General features: G+C 44.3%; 1 protein-coding gene and 2 long non-coding RNA genes across 6 annotated transcripts in view; 1 reads left to right on the top strand and 2 right to left on the bottom strand.

Annotated features, from left to right (window-relative positions):
• The window catches only part of LOC310767550 (disintegrin and metalloproteinase domain-containing protein 2-like), a 41,743-nt gene extending 34,772 nt beyond the window's left edge, over nucleotides 1-6,971 (top strand). For both annotated transcript variants that reach the window (XM_083624650.1, XM_083624649.1), the window contains exons 17-21: nucleotides 1,272-1,352; nucleotides 3,928-4,045; nucleotides 5,292-5,451; nucleotides 6,102-6,146; nucleotides 6,870-6,971. In XM_083624650.1, coding sequence (XP_083480776.1) covers nucleotides 1,272-1,352; nucleotides 3,928-4,045; nucleotides 5,292-5,451; nucleotides 6,102-6,146; nucleotides 6,870-6,897 — 432 coding nt within the window. In that variant the 3' untranslated portion in view covers nucleotides 6,898-6,971. The remainder of the gene's footprint in view (nucleotides 1-1,271; nucleotides 1,353-3,927; nucleotides 4,046-5,291; nucleotides 5,452-6,101; nucleotides 6,147-6,869) is intronic.
• Nucleotides 397-20,261, bottom strand: LOC310767616. The gene is made up of 3 exons (XR_014550966.1): nucleotides 19,286-20,261; nucleotides 18,128-18,282; nucleotides 397-929 (listed from the first exon to the last, which is right to left on the bottom strand). It is a non-coding gene; the product is annotated as an uncharacterized lncRNA (long non-coding RNA).
• On the bottom strand, nucleotides 4,640-11,022 carry LOC310767623. 3 transcript variants are annotated; one of them, XR_014550977.1, is made up of 3 exons: nucleotides 10,997-11,022; nucleotides 9,289-9,365; nucleotides 4,640-4,719 (listed from the first exon to the last, which is right to left on the bottom strand). It is a non-coding gene; the product is annotated as an uncharacterized lncRNA (long non-coding RNA). The 3 variants fall into 3 exon arrangements; XR_014550978.1 differs by lacking the exon at nucleotides 10,997-11,022 and adding an exon at nucleotides 9,839-9,923; XR_014550979.1 differs by lacking the exon at nucleotides 10,997-11,022 and adding an exon at nucleotides 9,549-9,744.
• Nucleotides 20,262-21,039: the final 778 nt, after the last annotated feature.

The raw sequence follows: 21,039 nt of genomic DNA, 5'->3' as shown, positions 1-21,039 counted from the left end.
TGCACCAGACTGAGACCAAGCGAGAGTTGTTGCTACTGCTGCTGATTGCAAAAGGGATGGGGTGAGCTCCCGTTGCTCGGTCCCTGCTCCTGCCAACCTAGCAGTTCAAAAGCACGAAGTGCGAGTAGATAAATAGGTACCGCTCCGGCGGGAAGGTAAACGGTGTTTCCGTGCGCTGCTCTGGTTCACCAGAAGCGGCTTAGTCATGCTGGCCACATGACCTGGAAGTGTATGCCGGCTCCCTTGGCGAATAAAGCAAGATGAGCGCCGCAACCCCAGAGTCGGCCACGACTGGACCTAATGGTCAGGGGTCCCTTTACCTTAGCAGCCACTTGCCACTCACTCCTTAATCTGCCTGTAGGCTTCATTAGCTGCCCTCTGACTTTCTTTTAAAAAACAAAACAAAAACAAAGATCTTTATTGAAACTTAACTTATATACATAATAACCAAAATTCCCAATGATTCCCTCAGATAAAATATAATATCTAAATTGCAACAGCTGCATAATTATACACTTAATTATTAGACCCACTTCCCACCCTCTACTTCCCTCCACAGCAATTCGACTTCTTTATATTTCTTTCTATCTTTTTTTCCATTGCATTCTGTAATAAATTATTTTTGTTAAATTCTGATTTTTCCTTCTTTCTTTATTTGTTTTGTTATTGCTTACATTTTTTATTCTAAGCCTATTAACATGTCATTTTTAGAACAATATTTTGACATATAATCTTCGAAATACTTCCACTCCATTCTTAACTTTTGATTTGATTGATATCTTATAATTGAAGTTAATTTTGCCAATTCTATATACTCACTTAATTTACAAATCCACTCTTCCTTTGTTGGTGTGTCCTGAGATTTCCATTTAGTAGGAATCACTACTCTGGCAGCTGTGCCCTCTGACTTTCGTAGGAGGTGGAGGAGACTGGAAGAGGAAAAGGTTTTTAGGCATCAGTGCTGGACAAGAGGATGGGATGAAAGCAGGGCATGATGGTTAATCTTGTCCCCTACCCCCCAACCTCCCATGATAATGCGGTTTTCCTGTAAAAAGGGTAGATCTGGATTAATGGAGGAGAGGAAAATACAGACTAGCACTTTGATGCAGACGACGTTGTACATACAATGGAAAAATCTTGCATACAGATCTCGCAATAAACACCTGTCTGGAAACACTCATAGATGCGGTCTGGTGAATGCAAAAGGTCTGTTGCAGGGCAGCAACTCTTCTAAAAACTGAAAAAATGCTATTGATTTATTTATTTTTAAGGTTTGTCTCAAACAAGTATGTGAAAAGTATGACGTCCTGAAATATGATTGTGATCCTACAAAAACGTGTTTGGGGCATGGAGTAAGTAAAACGAATGTTATATTTTCCATGTTAGTGTTTCTGCTATAAAAAGGAGGTGGTGGTGTTTTCCCTCAGAAACTATTTGGTGTTTTCTTGTGTGCCTGAAGTTGGCTGTGCATATGCAAGAGATTGAGGTGGTGGAGTGGACTTAAGACTACAGCTGGGGAGTTTCATTTTTTACTAAAACCACTTTGTGGGTAGAAAACTAGCGCAGCAAGAAGAGTTCAGGCTATCCTTCTAACTGCTGTGTTAATTTTCTACTTGGAAGGAATTAATATGGGAACTTTTCTTTAAAAATCTCCTTCATGTGAAGATATCCAGCCGCAGACACTCTGGGTTCTTGACAGTTTCTGAGGCCACCCATAGAGATAAGAAAACTAGATGACACGCTGCGCCCCTTCCTGCTTCCTGAGCTCCAACGTACCATCAGTGGTGGTGCAAGAGAAAACCTTTGCAAGGTGTCTACCTTTGCATCACAGTGCTGAGCTGGGAGGAGAGACAGTGTTTCTTAATCCTTATAGAATGCTGGCCTGGGAGGATAATTTTCTCTCCTCCCAGCACACTGATGGGAAGGGAAAACCCCCCCTATCTTTCGCAGGTGTGATTGTATGATTTCATGTATGTTTGCGGGGGGGGGGAAAGAAATAGAGCTACTTCCCTGCACGTGTGTCTCTGGTCTGCATGTGTACTAAGCATGTGTACTTTATGTGTGGTAACTTCAGAATTTGCATGATCGCTGTTGCCACAACCACTGTTGGGTTTGTAGAGGGTTGACCAGTCTTGAATGTAGCCCATGGCCTGAAAAACATTAGCCACCACCCCTGACCTAAATGCATACTTTCCGCTGCTAACTGTGAGATCAAGGCATCTGTTAACACATTCTAAAACATGACTTGGTTGTGGATAGAGAAATTGATCTGGCATACATAACAGAGACTTGGTGGGACATGGCAGATGGGGCTGTTATCGCTTCTGCTTGTCTACCAGGTTTCTCTTAAGCACTGCAACCCAGGGTATGTGGGTGGCGGAGTGGTGGTTATTGCAGCAATTTTTAGGAAGTCATTAGTTTTCACCGGGCATCCTATTAAAGAGACTCAGTTTTCTGAATGCATGTTCTAGAAGTTGGGCAGGATTCCTATTGGGGTACCGACCTCCCCACTGAACCAAGAATTCCCTGCTTGAGCCGCTTCAGGTCAAGGCAGATGTTCTGCTGGAGACACCTAGTCTGGTGGCCCTAGGGGATTTGAACATCCATGCTGACATGACCTTACACGAGACTGCTTGGGACTTCATGGAAAGCTTGGCCTTCATGGGGCTGTCCCTGAATAACTCTGACCCTACTAATAACCATGGACATGCCTTAGATCTGGCGTTTACCACTGTGGATGTGGGTGATCTGACATTAAGTTCCAGTACAACAAAAGAAGTGCCATGGTCAAATCACTTCCTGGTGCAACTAGACTTCTCTGTGACCCTTCCCCTCTGCAGGGAGGTGGGACTGATTTGAATGGTCACTTATCCATATGTCCTCCAAAGAGTGGGGGGTGCCTTGTTCCCATGTTGATGGCCTCTCAGCTGATTCCCTTTGGACCCAGCCACTATGGCCAATTATTATCTAGTCTCAACTCTTCCATTCTTGGGCAAGGTAATTGAGCAGGTGGTTGCTCAACAACTCCAGGCATGTCTAGAGGATGGGGAATATTTGGATCCCGTCCATTTAAATCAGAACCAGTGAATGTCCTGTGTGTCTGGAAGCGGTTGGAGGATGGAAGGCAGCTAACAGATTGAGGTTGAATCCCGACAAAACAGAAGTACTGTTTCTGGCGGACAGGGGGCAGGACTTCCTAGCCCTGAATGGGGTAACTGTGCCCTTGAAGGACCAGGTGCTCAGCCTGGGAGTCACAGCTGTCCATGGAGGCGCAAGTTAATTCTATTTTCAGGGCAGCTGTCTACCTGAGCCATCTGGTACGCTGGCTGAGACCCTACCTGCCTGCACACTGTCTCACCAGAGTGGTACATGCCTTGGTTATCTCTCGATTGGACTACTGCAGCATGCTCTGTGTGGGGCTACCTTGGAAGGTCCAGCTCCAAGGGCCTTCTGGTGGTTCCTGCGAGAAGTGAGGTTACAGGGAACCAGGCAGAGGGCCTTCTCAGCAGTGGTGCCCTCTCTGTGGAACGCCCTCCCATCAGATTTCAAGAAGTAACTATTCAACCTTTAGAAGACATCTGAAGGCAGCCCTGTATAGGAAAGTTTTTAATGTTTAATGTTTTATTATGTTTTCGTATATGCTTGAAGCAGCCCAGAGTTGCTGGGGCAAACCAGTCAAATGGATGGGGTACAAATAATGAAATAATAATAATAATAATAATAATAATAATTATTATTATTATTATTATTATTATTATTATTATTATTATTATTACTACTACTTTACCCTTAATTTTATTTTAGACTAGAACTGATGCCCTACTCAGGAAATAATAAGAATAATAAAGTTTTCTTAAAGCATATTTTTCTTTTTAAGATTAAGCACATAAGCAAGGAGTAAATGTTTGCTATCCCCCCCCCTTTCAGATTTGCAACAACAAAAGAAACTGCCACTGTGATCCAGGATGGGCACCTCCAAATTGCAAGGAAAAAGGAGGCCCCCTCGGAGGAAGCATTGACAGTGGGCTTCGCATGCTGGCTTCTGGTTAGTAAAAGCAAGACCCTCCATCCTGACAAGCACCTCTGCTGCAGTAGTTTCCAAACTGATTAGAATTAGGACCCACCTTTCACCTCAACCTGAAACCATGGGACTGGGTTTGATTTTTGTTTTAACCTATTCACTCCCCTCTTTATTCTTCCCTTGAATTTTCTGTCTTTCTCAAGGCAGAAAGATGAGAAGTGACAGCACAATTAGCTTAATAATCATTCCTTCTTCCAAAGGAACTTTAGGATGGTGTTTTAGAATTCTTGGTACCTGAACTAAACTGCAATTCCCAGGAAATGGGGGAAGGGTGGCAGTTAAGCTGGTATAAAATTGGTATATGTTTTCAGAATAGAAATAACCCCTCTCTCCATCCCTGTATTTCTAGTTCTCTTTCAAAGAGCAAAAGTGAAAAGCAAATGTTTTAGTACTACTGCCCCTCCCTAAACCAGACTGTGATGGACTTGTAGGTTCTGATGGGCCAGCTGAATCCCTGTGGAATAGTTCAAAGTCAACGTGGGTGTACTTGCTGATGTACAATTAATTGGGCCAGAACAAAACTTATTGGTGCAAGAGTAAAAAAAATCCAAACAATACCTTCTTCTTGTAATAACCCTGGAGCACAGGAGACACTTTACCAGACACTCTTGCCCAAACTCCAGTGAAAGGAACAGGAGCTGTACATGAGGATAGCCCTTAGACACAGAAGAGAGAGAGAACACTGCAGAGAAAGAGGCTAACACATCCCTAGTGCTACCCAGTTACTGCTTTTCTGCTGTAAGCTGCAAGCAGAACTGCAACTGATTTCCTACATCATTAGTAGTAGGGCGTTTTTCTATGTGTATAACCTGCTATGTTCTGCTGACACCTGTGGATTTGACATAACTTCTGTCTGCAGCTTCACTGTGACCTTTGTGAAGGATGCCATTTTATAACCCCGTTTTATATATTTTTTAAAATGGTCTTTTAATTTAACATTTTTCCAGCTCTCTATTTATTTTTAATGAAAAAGAGGAATAGTGCTGTAAAACTGTGTTACTACAATATTACATTTTTATACCGCAATAATGCTAAATTAAAAAATAAAAAACCTTTCTGGTTGTTGCTGTTTTAGCAATGTGGAAAGAGTTTGCTTCCTAATCTTTAAAAAATTCTAAAAAATTGGAGCATCAGGCGGTGCCACACTAAAAATGTCTAATGCGGCAGCTCTCCTGGTTCAGTCTTTGCTGTGAAATTTGTTTCCATCTAGATATTACAGAAAGAGCCATAGAAGACAACATGCGGACGTGGGTGCTCCTGAGCATATTTCTCTTTCTGCCCATTGTGGTTGGGTCAGCCGTCCTGATTGTCAAATGGGCACGAATCAGCAACTATTTCATAGAGGACAGCGGGTCCCTAGGTGATTCTGAGTAAGTCACTTTGGCCACAGTTTATCAGGGCCTGCCCTGTACACACCTGAAATCTTCTGGTTCACCAACAATTTGGACAAGTAGGACCTGCAACAGAATGCAGTCTTATTCAGCCATGGCCACCTCCACATGCCCTTTCCCCTCTCATCCACTTTTGCATTGGGCTGTGGGGGTTGGGGTTGGGGGAAGTCCCTTGCTTAGGGATTTTTCCTAATATTTTTGTTGTATTTCTGCACACCTTGGGGTTCGTCTGAGCCTGCTGATGTGTCAGAGGTGCCATTTCAGCTACATAATAACACAGATAGGAGTTTGCTGTTAGTATATATTGGGGGGCGGGGAGGCTGTATCCCTCCAGATGTGGTTGCCCATACTGGAGGGAGATGATGTCCAACACCAAGAAAAACAAGGAAACCTGTGGTCCTCCAGGTGCTGTTGTACTGCAACAACCCATTATGGCTAGTGGTCAGGAAAGATGGGAGGTGTAGTCCAGCAACCTTTGAAGGGCCGTAGGCTGCCCACCCCAGTACATATAATAATAATTAATTTTCAGACTTTATAAGTAAAGCTAACTCCATGACAAAGCCGAGGTATGTTTATCTGTATATAATTGAGGTTAAGTACCGGTAATCTTAATTCTCATTACATTTCAGTTCTTATACTAGATCCGATGAATATAGCATGTCAGACAAAACAAGGTAAGCTTCAACGAACTTAAAGTATACTGATTAAAAACAAACTAACTTTCCTTCCAGAGCTGGTTGCAGTCTAGAAAAGGATCACTCCCTAATTTATTTCCTCCCTTCGCAAAGGCCCACACTGGATCTTGCCTCACCTAGGAAAGGTACAAAGCAGGGCCAGTCCACCCAAGAGGCAAGGTAAAACGACTGCCACAGGCAGCAGGATTCATAGGGGCAGCAGATCTGGCCTCCAAAGTACGCATCACCTCCTCCTGCTGCTGTGGTGGCAGTGACAGCACTCCTTGGAGGCCGGATCTGTGCTTTCTTTGGCAGCCCACCCCCCATGCCACCTCTACAGCGGCCTCTTGGTGAACAGGTCTCCTCCGATTCTTGTTGCCAATGCACAGCTTTATTCCCCCCAGTTCCTGATGTAGATCTTCACTCAGCCCTTCCTCCCTGACAGGCAGGAGGTGCCAGTCTGTGGTTTGCCTTAGGGGCCAAAGTGTCTTGGGCCAGCCCTGGTACAGAAATTTCAAAGACTATGCAGGGAGTGGAGAGGCTTCTATGGGAGAAGATGGTTTTTCCAATCTCATCTCCATCTTTCTGGGTGGTGCTAAGGAAATGCAGATGCACCATTTATTTATTTTTGCCTCATTTTGCGGATTCTCCTTATTGTATTGCTCCATCATGTCTTCTCTCCTCTCTCCTCTCTCCCTCCTGCTGCCCCTGGCATGTGAGTAGCTTGAGCAACCGAGAAGACACGACGTGACCAGACCTGGGCCAGGCTCCTGCTGTTTATATGACTTGTTGCTGCCTAATAAATTACTGCTTGCTTATACAGTACAGGTGAAAAGTATTCTGTGAATGGTTCTCCAGGTCCTTCTTTGCATTTGTATACAGCATGCAAGGGCTTCATTATGGGCTGGCATTGCCAGGTGCATGCTGAGACTGCAAGTCCTGCCAATTACCCATCAAAGCTCTACCTAAAAGCAAAGTTTGTATTCTTAGGCACACATCCAAGCATTCTTCACAGCTAAAGTTGCCCCCCCCCCAACCAGCTCTTAGGCTTACCAGCTGTGGAAAGCAGAAATGAAACCATTACAGTGGTACCTCGGTTTACGAACTTAATCTGTTCCAGAAGTCCTTTCTTAAACCGAAACCATTCTTAAACCGAGGTGCGCTTTCCCTAATGAGGCCTCCTGCCGCTTGTGCCCTTCCACCATTTTGATTTCGTTCTTAGACCAAGGTAAAGTTTGCAAACCGGGACACTACTTCCGGTTTTGCAGAGTTCGTAAACCGAATCCTTTGTAAACAGGACTGTTCTTAAAACGAGGAACCACAGTACTTTGTCCCCTTCTTCCAGCTTTACATTGATTTTTGTTTGTGAATGAAACTTTGTCGCCTCGCACACTACTGCTAAGACAGGTGATCTGGGGGGGGGGAGCAGAATGGCAGCGCAAATCTTATGTCCCAGCCAACCTAATTTACTGAGGGCAGCTCCTCTTTTCTGGTACCTATTCTGGTAATTTGGGTTTGAGGACACATTGAAGCCTGGCGCAAACACACACAAAGGGTGGCAAAGCAGGGCTGGTGTGGGGTGTGGCCTGGGAAGACGCTCAGATCTAGAAAGCTGCATGTGACCTGGAGCCTGAGGTTCCCCATTCTGGGTTCCTTCTAGTCAGGCCTACTGTTATTCAGAGCCACCAACCTGATGTCTGTGGAAACTACAAGTCAAACAGCTGCGCTGGCAGCAACAAAGTGACCACCCCAAGGCACAAGCCCAGATGGCAGGGTCCCTCTCTTGGCCTCACTGATGAGGTCCAAAGGAAAGCACCAGCTTGGCTGCAGGAGTTGCCGGATGGAGGTGTACAAGGTGCCATCCAACCGTTTTAGAGACTGCACTCTGGATTTGTGTAGGGCTCCCTGATGATGCCTTGCAAGGCAGCAGAGATTTCAGATCAGCTTTCCTTATACATACATACAGGGAACTAGGCAGAGGGCCTTCTTGGTAGTGGCGCCCACCCTGTGGAACGCTCTCCCATCAGATGTCAAAGAAATAAACAACCATCTGACATTTAGAAGACATCTGAAGGCAGCCCTGTTTAGGGAAGTTTTTAATGACTGATGTTTCAATGTATTTTTAATCTTTTGTTGGAAGCCGCCCAGAGTGGCTGGGGAAACCCAGCCAGGTGGGAAGGGTATAAATAATAAATTACTACTAGTAGTAGTAGTGCTACTACATATCCTCCCAGGTTGCTGAGCTCCATCTGCCCCTCATTTCCCATGCACATAGATACATACAATCAAAATTACAGAGTTGTAAGGGACCAAAGGCTCATCTAGTTCTAGTGGCTCATTTGCAAAAACCAAGCCCCTTTTGTGCCCCCCCCCAATCCACCTGGCTTTTGAGGTCTGCCTGCAGCTCTGCCTCTCCTGCTCTACCAGCCCCAGTGCTTTGCTGCTTCTCTTCCAAAGCAGCCTGCAATCTGGCCCTTCGCCACGCCTCTCCGCCGAAAGGTCTCTGTCCTGCCCAGCCAGCCCCTCGCCCGCGGAGGTGGCCCCGCACCCTATTCCAGTTCCTTCTTTCCAACCTTCCCTTCCCTTCGTCTCTCTGGCTTCCTTTCTCTCTGGCTTCCTTTCTCTCTGGCTTCCAATTCCTTCCTTCCTCTCTCTAGCTTCCTACTCCTTCCTTCCTCTCTCTGCTTTCCAATTCCTTCCAAACTTCCTTCCTTCCTTCTTTCCTCCCCTCGTTCCTCTCTCTGGCTTCCTGTTCCTTCCTTCCTTCTTCTCCCTGGCAGCCAACTCCTTCCGTCTTTCCTTCCTTCCTTTCCTTTCCTTTCCTTTCTTTCCTTCTATTCTTCCTTCCATCCAGCCTTCCTTGCTTCCTTCCTTCTTCTCTCTGGCTTCTTTCTTTCTTTTTTTCCTTCCTTCCTTCCCTTCCTTCCTTCTTTCCTTCCTTCTCTGCTCAGAGAAGGGCAAATATATTGAGCTGCTGCAAACTTCCACTGAAGAAAGGAGTGTGAAACACAAGGATGGGGATGGGAGAGACAGGACATATACTGCATGTACTTTTGTGAAACATCTGGTGCCTGGATTATGCCAGAGACAGGTTGCTGCTAGGCTTGACAGATAATTGACTTAGGCTGTTGGAATCTCTTACCTGAGCCCACGACAGGTGCTGAGTATTGCAACAGAGTTTGGGAACCCTTGTATGTATCCTTGATAGAAGCATTCACCCTAAAGTTATTTTTTTTAATGAGAAAAAAGCAATTGATGCAGCATTTACACAATTGAAATTCTCTATTAACTAGGCTTACAGTATATGCAGCTTTTAACCCTCCCCCTCCTGCCCACAGTTTCAATTCCTGCAGAATTGTGCTTCTAACAATCTTCCATTCATTCATTCATGTCACCACCCACCCTTTAAAAGGCCATAGATTGTTTAATCAGCCAAAGGCCTGGGAGAAGAGGAATATGTTCTTGCCTGGCCCCCAAAGATATGTAATAAAGGTACCATGTGAGCCTCCCTGGGAGAGCATTCCATAAGCAGGGAGCCACCCCAGCCATTCTCATGTTGCTGCCCTCTAGGTAAAATTAAAGGACCCCTGGTGGCAACTATGGGATGTGGCGCTCATCTTGCTTCAGGCCGAGAGAGCCGGCGTTTGTCTGCAATAATCTAAGCTAAAGGCCTTCCTCTCAGTACCCCTTACCGCCTCATGGCGCCTGCAGCCTTATCAGTTTCCCTCTCCAAGGAGGCTTCTAGCATGTCATCTCTCTTTTCCTTTCAGTGCCTATTAGATTTGAAATATACTCAGAGTCGCAAAGTGATTTCATGCTCTTTATTCAGTTCATAGTGGTGAGGAGGAATGAATGAATGTCCCCTCAAAGTATCTGCTTTATATACATTATTTACACAATGGGCTGCACATGATTGGCTAATTCCGGAATTCTACTGTAAGCCAATCAGGTTGTGGATTCACTTCTATCTGGAGCATGATTGGGTGGTTCCTGCCAACCAATCATACTGCTGCATTGTTCTAGGACCAATCAGACTGCTGCATTTTGGATCCTATTGTTCTAGGACCAATCAGACTGCTGCAGTTTGGATCCTATTCAACTCAGTACATAACAAGATTCATCCATTTTTAATCATTCCTGGAATTTTTTCTGCCATGCTGGTTTCTTGGGAAGCTCCATTGTTATGTATGTGTTGTCATTTTTTATTGTGTTACTGCTGCTGCTGCTATTGGGCTTCTTTGATCCCTTGTAAGCTTGCTTCTGAACAGTTTGGGTAAGATGCTTCCTAAGAAATAAACAAATAAATCTTTTGTGGGGCGCTTTTGTCTAGGGCAGGCATAAACTGAGAATTCTCATACTGCCTCTGACCTTCTGGACAGTTCTGAGCAAGACCAGTGGCCCTGTTGAGGTAGTAGTGGACTAGAAAAGGCCCAATCTGAACACCTTCTGGAGCTAGCCATTACGGACGCCCGAAATCAAAATCAGGAGCAGATTAGTAAGTGGCCAGGGTCACGTGTCGCGCTAAGACAAGCCATGGTTCTCCAGGGTTTCAGACGGGGTCTCTGCCTAGAGACACTGGAGACTGAACTTGGGACCTTCTCCATGCACAGCCCGTGCTCTGCCACTGTGCTACAGCCTCCCCATTGTGGGAAGGTTTACTTTAGCAGAGTTAAAGAATCCCCTTTATAAGTTTATGCAGTGATCAGCTTGTTGCTGACTTGTCTGAGTTCTACTAATAAAGATGCCCTCCTGGTTAAAAAATAACACTATTTTACTCTCAGATTCATTCAGGTTTACAGAACTGGACCTGAAGGCAGGCTTAGGTTACATAACAAGCAAATAAACTATACCAGAGGGAAGTTAGTCCTGAGGAGACTGGAACTGAGCAGATATCTTTTAAAACCACCAGCAACCGACAAACTGGTTGTCACAGCAATCAGTTAGAACATGGAGGCCTGTTAGTCCCCTATCGGAATGTCGCACTTGGCTGCAACTTTACATCCCACACCCAGAAGCCAAAGGGTTAAGACTAGGGGGTCACTTACTGTTGCTGCAGGTGAATTGTGTATATCTTCTTTTTTATTGTAATAATGTAAGTCTGTGTGCTCTGGATAATTCAAAAGAAAACAAAACAAACAATCAATCAATCAGAAGAGTATGTTGAAAAAGTATTTTTACAAATGAAATGAACAGTCTCTATTGAAATGTATTTGATGATGGCAGAAAAGCTATGGCAGTGATTGGCTGAGCCTCTATCTCAGCAGGACTGCCTGAGAAGAGCCTGAAAGGCCCTGCCTGGCCTCTTTCCACCTGGCTTGGGGCAGGGCCTGTAGGGCTCTTAAGGATTGCTGCTTTTGCTGCTGCCCAGCGACTGGCTGAGCCAGGGCTATCGAATGTCTGGTTCGAAGTGCCCTCTCCGATTGCATGAAGCCCGGAGCTGAGGGCGATGAAACAGTTGCTGAGACAGCGGGAGCACCAGTGGCAGAAACCTCATTTTGATTCGGACCAGACACTGGTTAGAGCTCAACATCGAGCCTACCAAGTGGCAACGGCAAAGAGGACTTTCTTCACCGCCTCTATTGCATCTGCAGAAAATAGCAGAAGGAGACTCTTTCAGGTGGTTTGCAATTTAACAGAACCACCTTTGTTGAATCCTGACAAGACAGAAGTACTGTTTTGGGGGGACAGGGGGAGGGCAGGTGTGGGAGACTCTCTGTTCCTGAATGGAGCAACTGTGCCCCTGAAGGAGCAGGTGCGCAGCCTGGGAGTAATTTTGGACTCACTGCTGTCCATGGAGGTGCAGGTCTATTCTGTGTCCAGGGCAGCTGTATACCAGCTCCATCTGGTACGCAGGATGAGACCCTCCCTGCCTGCGGACTGTCTTGCCAGACTGGTGCATGCTCTAATTATCTTCTGCTTGGACTTCTGCAACGTGCTCTACGTGGGGCTACCTTTGAGGGTGACCCAGAAACTACAATAAATCCAGAAGACAGCACCTAGGCTGGTGAATGGGAGTGGCTGCCAAGACCACATCATACTGGTCCTAAAAGACCTACATTGGCTCCCAGTACGTTTCTGAGCACAATTAAAAGTGTTGGTGCTGACCTTTAAAGCCCTAAACAGCCTCGGCCCAGTATATCTGAATGCTCTCCCACCAGATGTCAAAATAATAAACTACCCTCTGACGTTTAGAAGACATCTGAAGTCAGCCCTGTTTAGGGAAGTTTTTAATGACTGATGTTTTAATGTATTTTTAATCTTTTGTTGAAAGCTGCCAGTCAGTGTGGACAATACTAAGCTAGATGGTTTGACTCAGTTAAGGCAGCTTCCTAGGTTCCTATGTTTCAAGGCAGAGACAGATTTTATAGGACATTTCCTCCACACTGAGGTTGACCCCTCTTCCTAGATAGTAATCTGACAACTGGATACCCACATCTACCTTAACCACCTGCTGTACCCAATCTCTGTTAGGATGCGTATGTGTTCTGTGTGGGGCTTCCCTCAGGACTGAGCTGGAAGCTGCAGTTAGGGCAGAATTATGCAGCGTAATTGCTGACAGGCCTGGTAAGCATGGAGTGCCTGCGCTCAGAGATCGGCACTGGCCATGATCAAGGTAAAGCCCTTAACAAATAGGGACCCAGATTCAGGTACAGTGGTGCCCCGCAAGACAAATGCCTCGCTAGACGAAAGGGTTTTCCGTTTTTTGAGCTGCTTCGCAAGACGAATTTCCCTATGGGCTTGCTTCGCAAGACGAAAACGTCTTGCAAGTTTGTTTCCTTTTTCTTAACACCGTTAATACAGTTGCGACTTGACTTCGAGGAGCAACTCATAGAACGCAGTGTACATAGTAGCCTTTTTTGAGGTTTTTAAAGACTTGGGTGATTTTTGAAGCTTTTCCAAAACTTCTTTTGCAGCCATTTGGTAAGTTAAGCTTTTAAAACTTTTTTGGGGGGTTTTGGATTTTGGGTTGGGGTGTTTGGAATTCAAGGACTTGGTGTTGGGGAGGGGTTTGCAAGAATCTGGAAGCTTGTGTGTTTTTTTCCTGCATTTTTATGATTTTTTGTGACCATTGGGGCACTCTGCTGTTTTTTTTAAAAAAATCTGGATTTGAATTTCTGTGTGCTGGGTGGGTGGGGGAACAGTTGGGGAGGGGTTTGCAAGAATCTGGAAGCTTGTGGTTTTTTTCCTGCATTTTTATGATTTTCTGTGACCATTGGGCCACTCTGCTGTTTTTTTTAAAAAATTCTGGGTTTGAATTTTGAAATGCTCTTTACAGTATGTGTGACTTTAAAGAGCACTTAATAAACTCTTGTTGTACCAAATTTGGCTTTGTTTGGACTTTTTTTGACCATAGGAACGCATTAATTGATTTTCAATGCATTCCTGTGGGATTTCATGCTTTGCAAGACGAAAAATTTGCTAGACGAAAAAATTCACGGAACGAATTAATTTCGTCTTGCGAGGCACCACTGTAGGTAGCTTGATCTGACGGAGTAGAAATATATATATAAAATAATAAAATTGTCCAGTAGCACCTTAGAGACCAACAAAGTTTGTTCTTGGTATGAGCTTTCGTGTGCATGCACCCTTCTTCAGACAGTGTTATAATGGTAATAGTGGACTAATTTTCTGTGCTGTTTTAAGGATGGCAGAGAATATATATGGAATACTTTGAACACTGAACTTCCACGTACTATCTTCAGATAGGGACCCGTTTACCTGCAATACCTGCCCCACTTATTGCTCAACGCCTGGTCGTTTCGTGTGGCAGCACCTGCCCTTGGGAACTCTCTGCCACTTGAGATCAAGCAGGCCCCTGTGCAAAGCGTTCCCTGCTCAGAGAGGCTTAGAAAGCTGAGGCAATCCTTTTTAATATTTTAACTTTTGTAGGTCTTCTCGGTGCTTTTATCTTTTTGTAAACCGCGTCGAGGGTTTTAAAACAATCAGGCAGGGTGTTCATTTTATGATAGACAGCTCACAGGTGCTCAGGCCTTTCTCAACCTGGGGTCCCCAGGTGTTTCTGGACTACAACTCCCATCATCCCCTAGCTAGCAGGCCCAGAGGACAGGGATGATGGGAGTTGTAGTCCAACAGCGCCTGAGGGCCACAGCTTGGGCTGGTCCAGTCCGGGTCCCTAACGGGGCGCGCGCGTGAGGGAGCCCGCCCTCACTCACCCAGGCCGGCGGCGAAGAGGAGCAGCGCCGCCGCCGCCGCTACCAGCTTCATGGCGACGCGGCTGCCCAGCGCCTTCTCCGCTTCGCTCTCTGCCCGCCCGCTCTAACGGTCCCGCCTGGAACCGAGGCCCGCGCGGCGGCTGCCGAGCTTCCCGCGCGCGTCAAGGCCAGCGCGGGGGGCGGAGAGGCTCCGAGAAGGCCGCCCGGCCGCCCTCCTTTGCCGTGGGGGCGGCGTGTTCCTTGGCGGGGAGGGCCAGGGATCCTCCGGGTCAGAGGGCGAAGGGACGGGGCCCGGCTGGCCTTTGACATTCCTTCCCCGCGCTCGCTCGCTCATTCACACGTGCGCGCGCACACGTGTCTTTTCTGTCAACCCCAACCTGCAAGAATGCGGGCCGACGCCGCGGGTTCCGTGGGTTTGACTCCCGTGCCCATAAAAGGCAGCTAAATAGTAGTATTTCGGTATTTTACTGTTGTAAACCACCCCAAGAACTTTTGTCATTGCACGTCGTGTAAATATTCTTAATAAAACTCGGAGCAGCACCCCGACTGAGGGAAGCATCACGCACACAAAACAGATAGACAGACAGACAGATATTCCCATGTAAACCAAACAGATACATTCCTATTGGGGAAGACGACGACGGGGCCCTCCTGGTGCCAAGTAAACCCTCAACGCGGTTTACACAAATATAATAAAACTGAGAAGAAATCATAACCCTGCTTTAAAACATACAAAACTTAAAATACTAAAATGGATCGCCTCAGCTTTCTAAACGTCTCTGAGCAGGAACACTTTGCACAGGCGCCTGTTTGATCTCAAGTGGCAGGGAGTTCCCAGGGCAGGTGCTGCCACACGAAACGATCAGGTGCTGAGCAATAAGTGGGGCAGGTATTGTGGGTAAACGGGTCCCTATCTGAAGACAATTTTATTGCTACTGGACAATTTTATTATTAAATAAAATAATGTGTGTGTGCATGTGTGCATGTGCCAGGTGTGGGGAGGGTGCACGCGCACTGGGCGGAGGGATGCCAGCCCAGCCCTCAGTGCTGATGCCACTGGAATAATTCCATCCCCAACAGAGCAGCGTGGGGCCATCCTGAGCACCTGCCTGTGTTTCTCACCCGAGGCCCTTCTTAGTGGGCCCTGTCTGAGGCTAGTGCGGATGGTGGCAACCTGAAAATGGGACTTTTCACAGGTGACTCCCCAGTTGTGGAATGCTGTCTTGAGGTGCCATGGCAACTTTTAGGTGCATGGGGGAAATGCTCCTGTTCACCTAAGCATTTGATCCCTAACTGGGGTCATATCGTAAAGCGGTTGTGGTGTTCATCTCTTAGTAGTGTGGCATACGATTTATCCCTTCTATAGTATTGCAGAATGAACACTTCCAGTTTATTTTTATTTTTAATATTTGTTTTAAACTTCTGTACTTGTATCCTTTTTAAGACGCCTTAAGACATTTTATCTAGTTAATGGCGAATAAATGCAAGAAATAGTAATACCATAAAATAAAGCTGAATTGGTCATAAAATGACGAAAATAGCAGTTTACTTGGCCGTTTTCCTATGTCGCGAAGGCGGAAATTTCAATTCTGTGGAGGAGGGTCAAGATACTAACTGATATGCATGAAATTTTAGATATAGCTATATAATCCCTATTGTAGTAAGATTTTTTATGAACCACCTTAACGATTTATCATCCATTCCCATCATAACTTTTCGGTAATAATGGTCACATTTCTTTCTTCCCTCAGCATTGGTGCACACTGTGGCAAATAGGGAAAACCCTGCACCCACAGAGTGGACATGTTCATCTATTAAAAAAGAAGAGCAGATGAAGGCATAGTTCTCCATGTAGACCTGTGTCTTGGGCGGATCCAGTAATCCTAGACTCCACTCCAGCATGTGCCAGCCCTCCTCCCGGCCTCCAGTGCCTAAGCCAAATCGAAACTACACCTGAAATCAAGAGTTGGTGGGCCTCACCAAGGCAACCAGGAAAAGACCAAGGAGCCACAGAGTGGACATGGTCATATGTTAAAAAAAGCAGAGCAGATGAAGATTGTTCTTCAACAGGAGGCATAGTCAACAACTTGAGTAGGGATCAGTGAGCTGACAAACTACTTATTGGGCATTCATCTTGATTTGCTTGCACAAAGTTTATGCAGAAGTTAGATTATATCTGGACTTTATAGAGCAATCTGAATGACTGAGCACTTTAATCCACTTTAATAGCACCAACTATTAAACTTGTATTTTACAAGGATCAGTTTAATTCCGCAAGGAGATTGTTATTTGGACAACATGTTTTTAGGTAATCTTTGAATATTTTCTTTTATTTACAAATTCAATGAATGATTGTATAATAATGCAAATGCAAATTCTTGTTTTGTATTCCTCCCCTCTTTCTTGTCTTAATCTTTTCTTTTTTTATCTTCATTGAATTAAAATACAAATATATATACATACATAAAGATGATTTAAAAATAATAATAATACAGCCAGGCTAAGTGGGCTGGGCTTCACTCCGGTCTGCCCCCAGCCTATAAAGTCTGGCTGTGCCCAATCCCAGTTGGTTGAAGAATATCCCTCCTTTCCCACCCTATTCAGTAATACTGTGGGTTTTGTAGGTTAGCCTTTTGCTTCCTGGGGTACTGTGTTTGTGAGCCCTGCTATGGTTCTATAATGGTTGCTGTTTTTGGAACTGGGAAGCAATTGGCCTGCAAACAGATTGGCGCCATTTGCAGGTTTTGCTTTCCCCGTAGCAACAATCACTATTTGTTGCTATTTGTTGTTAATATCCGTTGAAAATATTAATATTTTCCTTTTCCGGTGGTTAATCTTAAAACAGGGGTCAGCAAACTTTTTTTGGAGGGGTCTGGTTCACTGTCATCCACATACTGCCAGAACCACCTTTTGTGAATCAAGAGCAGTTTCCCCTCTTTACCTGGCCTCATAGTCATTGTGGATTAGCAGGAGATGCTGCAGAATAGAAGGGAGATGCTGCTCTGCGTTGACTTGTTAACTTGCAGGTTTTGCCTAAACCTAATCCAACCTCCACCTGGAATCAATAATCCACAGGGTGGACATGATGAACATAGCTGTCAAGCGTCCCTTATTTGGCGGCACAGTCCCTTATCCCAGGGCCATGTCCTGCTGCTGTCCTTTATTGATGATGTCCCTTAAATAAGCTACTGAAGATAATGGGGCCCTTTCTATGTCCAGCTGTGCTTTGTCAACAACAAATTGTTGCTGTTTTTTTGTGTTGAATATATGCTATATGGTAATTTATGGACCTAATAGGTATCTAAAGCCATTTGCACGCAACAAAATATGTATTTTATCAAAGTAATTGTTGATCCCTTATTTTGGCTGCTGATCCCTTACTTTCGAGGCTGCTGATCCCTTATTTTCAAATCTGTAAGTTGACAGCTATGATGATGAACTTCATGAAGAATTTGTAGTAATTCTCAAAGGTGCCCAGGGTGGACATGGTCTTATAATCCTCTTCAACAACTGAAATGTCCTCTGTGCACCAGATAAGCTCAATATAAACTTAATATAAGATTGTGATATAAACTGACACCCCTTCCTTGAATCACTATCTATTAAATACTGTTAAAGTTAAGTACTTGGGTATTACTATGACAAATATGAACAGTACATTGTTCCTAAATAATTATGTCAAAACATGGGTTGAAGTTTAAAAAGATATGTCAAGATGGGACAAGTTAAAATTGTCATTGCTGGACAAAATTTCAGTAATAAAAATGAATGTTTTGCCTAGAATGATGTTTTTATTTCAAACAATACCTACTGTGGCTAATGATTTGTCGAAGAACATCCATCCCTTCCTACTCTGTTCAGTAGTGCTCTGGGTTTTGTATGCTAACCTTTTCCTTCCTGGGTTACTGGCTTTGCAGGGGTTCTATCACGTCTGCTGTTTTTGGAGCTGGGAAGCAATCTGCCTGCAAACAGATTAAAAAAATAATCTTGATTGAAAGTTCAAAAAGTACATCATAATATGTGCACTAAACATGGTGAGACACAAACAAAAAAGAGAAACAGAAACAGAACCCCGTGTAGAAAGGAAGATAAAACTGGGGGGAATCCTAAACTGTATATTTTACAATGTTATTGTACTTCACCAGATCTTAACCTATTACGGTATTTGTAAGAATGGATTCCAAAAATCACTGAATTTGTCCATGGCAAGTCTGTGTTTATATGCAAGTTGTTCATATGTTGGAATTTGTATAAGTCTTTAGTCCAATCACAGAAGGGAGCCACATTATCCCTATTATCTCCAACAGTTAAATACCTTTGATAGCCCTTTTAAAACAAATGTAATGGGGTCCAGTATATTCTAAATATTTTTTGTTGTTGTTGTAGGAGCCTCAAATTAAGGTCCAGAGACACCCTTGTTACGTTTTTTTAATTTACTTAAGCAATTATTTATTTATTTATTTATTTATTTATTTATTACTGTTTCACTGCATTTTATTCTTGTGAATCGCTTTGGGACATTACGTTACGGGAAGTGATCCGTACACTTAATAAATGAAGCTGACAGGTAGTTCCATATTTGGTCTTGGTTTGAGCAGACCTGTTCATCAGGTGGCCTTGGGCAAGTCATGGTCTTTCGGACTAGTTTCTAGGCTTCTTTTGACTATGAATAGAAAATGAGAAAGTCATGAGCTCCTTGACATAAGAATGGGATATGGGATAGTAAATATGATCATAATTAATAATAATTTGTAGAGCAAGCACGGGGAACCTTTAGCAGTCCAGATGATGCTGAACTACAACACACATTGGCCATGCTTGATGAAGCTGGTGGGATTTGTTGTTCAGCAACAACTGAAGGATCTAAGGTTTCCCACAGCTGGGAAACAGTGAGTTGCTTTAAATATAAACACTATGATGTAGCTTGATTTTGGAAGACTGTGTAGTTCCAGTTGTTGCACATACCTGGCTGAAATCCCACCTTAAGACATTTTGCTGCCTGTATTGAAGTCCAAAATGTGTGTGCGCGCGCAAATACACACCAGCTCAGGTGTACAAAGTCTTGCTGCACTATTCAGGTACAACAATTCCTGTCTTCTTGTAATCCTCCCTGCTCTTGCAGGCCAGTTTTGCCAGGCTACAATACAGTCCATATTTATTTCGGTAAAATCCTGTTGAAAAGAACAGGACTTCTAAATAAACATGCATAGGATCGGACTTTATAGAAGCTATGCTATTCAAGATACTTATGCATACTTACTTTGTAGTAAGTTCCACTGGACTCAGTGAAATTTACTTCCATTTAATCATTCAGATAATCAGAGTGCAAAGCTTTTTGTGCAACAGAGACATGGAAATGTGCTATCAACACATTCACTATGATTCCATGACAGATTTATGACTGATATATGAGGGTAGTCTCAGAAGCAAAAGCAAGATGGATTGTGTGCCTGTTTTCTGAAGTCTAGCAAAAATAATCCCCACATGGAAAGTTTATTCTAAATATAATAAAAGTTTCAAGTCAAGTTGAAACTTTGTCCCATTCCACAATGAAAATTTTACAATTTATTCTCCACACATCTGACTGCATTGCCCCAGCCACTTTGGGCCGCTTCCAGCATATATAGAAACATAATAAAACATTAAACATTTTTTTAAAAAAACAAACAAACAAACCCTTCCCTATACAGGTTTGCCTTCAGATGGCTCAGAGGTCAGAGAGCTCCATACCTCCAACATTTCTACCAATGAAAATAGGGACGTCCTAAGGAAAAGCGGGACATTCCGGGACCAAATCAGAAACTGGGACGGCTTCTCTAAATCGGGCACTGTCCCTGGAAAACAGGGACACACGGAGGATCTGCCGTGTATGCCTTGTTGATAGTTAAGATGATGCCATTCATAATGGGCAGCAGTAACTGCAGCATTGACCTCATACACAGCTTGTACCCTTATCTGTGGGCTCGGTAGGCTGGGTGCAGAGCCCAGAAAGGGGAAAGAAACATCGGTAATCTTTGGGGGATCAGCCACCACATGCCTTCTCATGTAACATATGCTGTCCTACTGTATAAATATGTATCCATAGATAACTTCATGAACAAAGGCACTGAACAGGGAACTCTTAACATGGTCAAAGGCACTGAACAGGGAGCTCTTCACATGCTCAAAGGCACTGAACAGGAACTCTTCACATGCTCAAAGACAGCCCTTCTCCTTGCTGTGAAGTCTGTCCTACAGCGGCTGGTGAGCAACGGGTACTTTCTCTTTAACAAAGCACTAGAACATTTGACTGTGTCGACCACAGTAAACTATGGCAAGTTCTTAAAGAAATGGGAGTGCCTGATCACCTCATCTGTCTCCTGAGAAATCTCTATGTGGGACAAGAAGTTACAGTTAGAACTGGATATGGAACAACTGATTGGTCCAAAATTGGGAAAGGAGTACGACAAGGCTGTATATTGTCTCCCTGCTTATTTAACTTATATGCAGAATTCATCATGCGAAAGGCTGGACTGGATGAATCCCTAGCCGGAATTAAGATCGCCGGAACAAATATCAACAACCTCAGATATGCAGATGACACAACCTTGATGGCAGAAAGTGAAGAGGAATTAAAGAATCTTTTAATGAGGGTGAAAGAGGAGAGCGCAAAATATGGTCTGAAGCTCAACATCAATAAAGCTAAGATCATGGCCACTGGTCCCATCACCTCCTGGCAA

The sequence above is a fragment of the Podarcis filfolensis genome (genome assembly GCF_964270895.1).
Source record: "Podarcis filfolensis genome assembly, chromosome: 7".
NCBI lineage: Eukaryota > Metazoa > Chordata > Lepidosauria > Squamata > Lacertidae > Podarcis > Podarcis filfolensis.
This window is presented reverse-complemented; position numbering and strand designations above follow the sequence as displayed.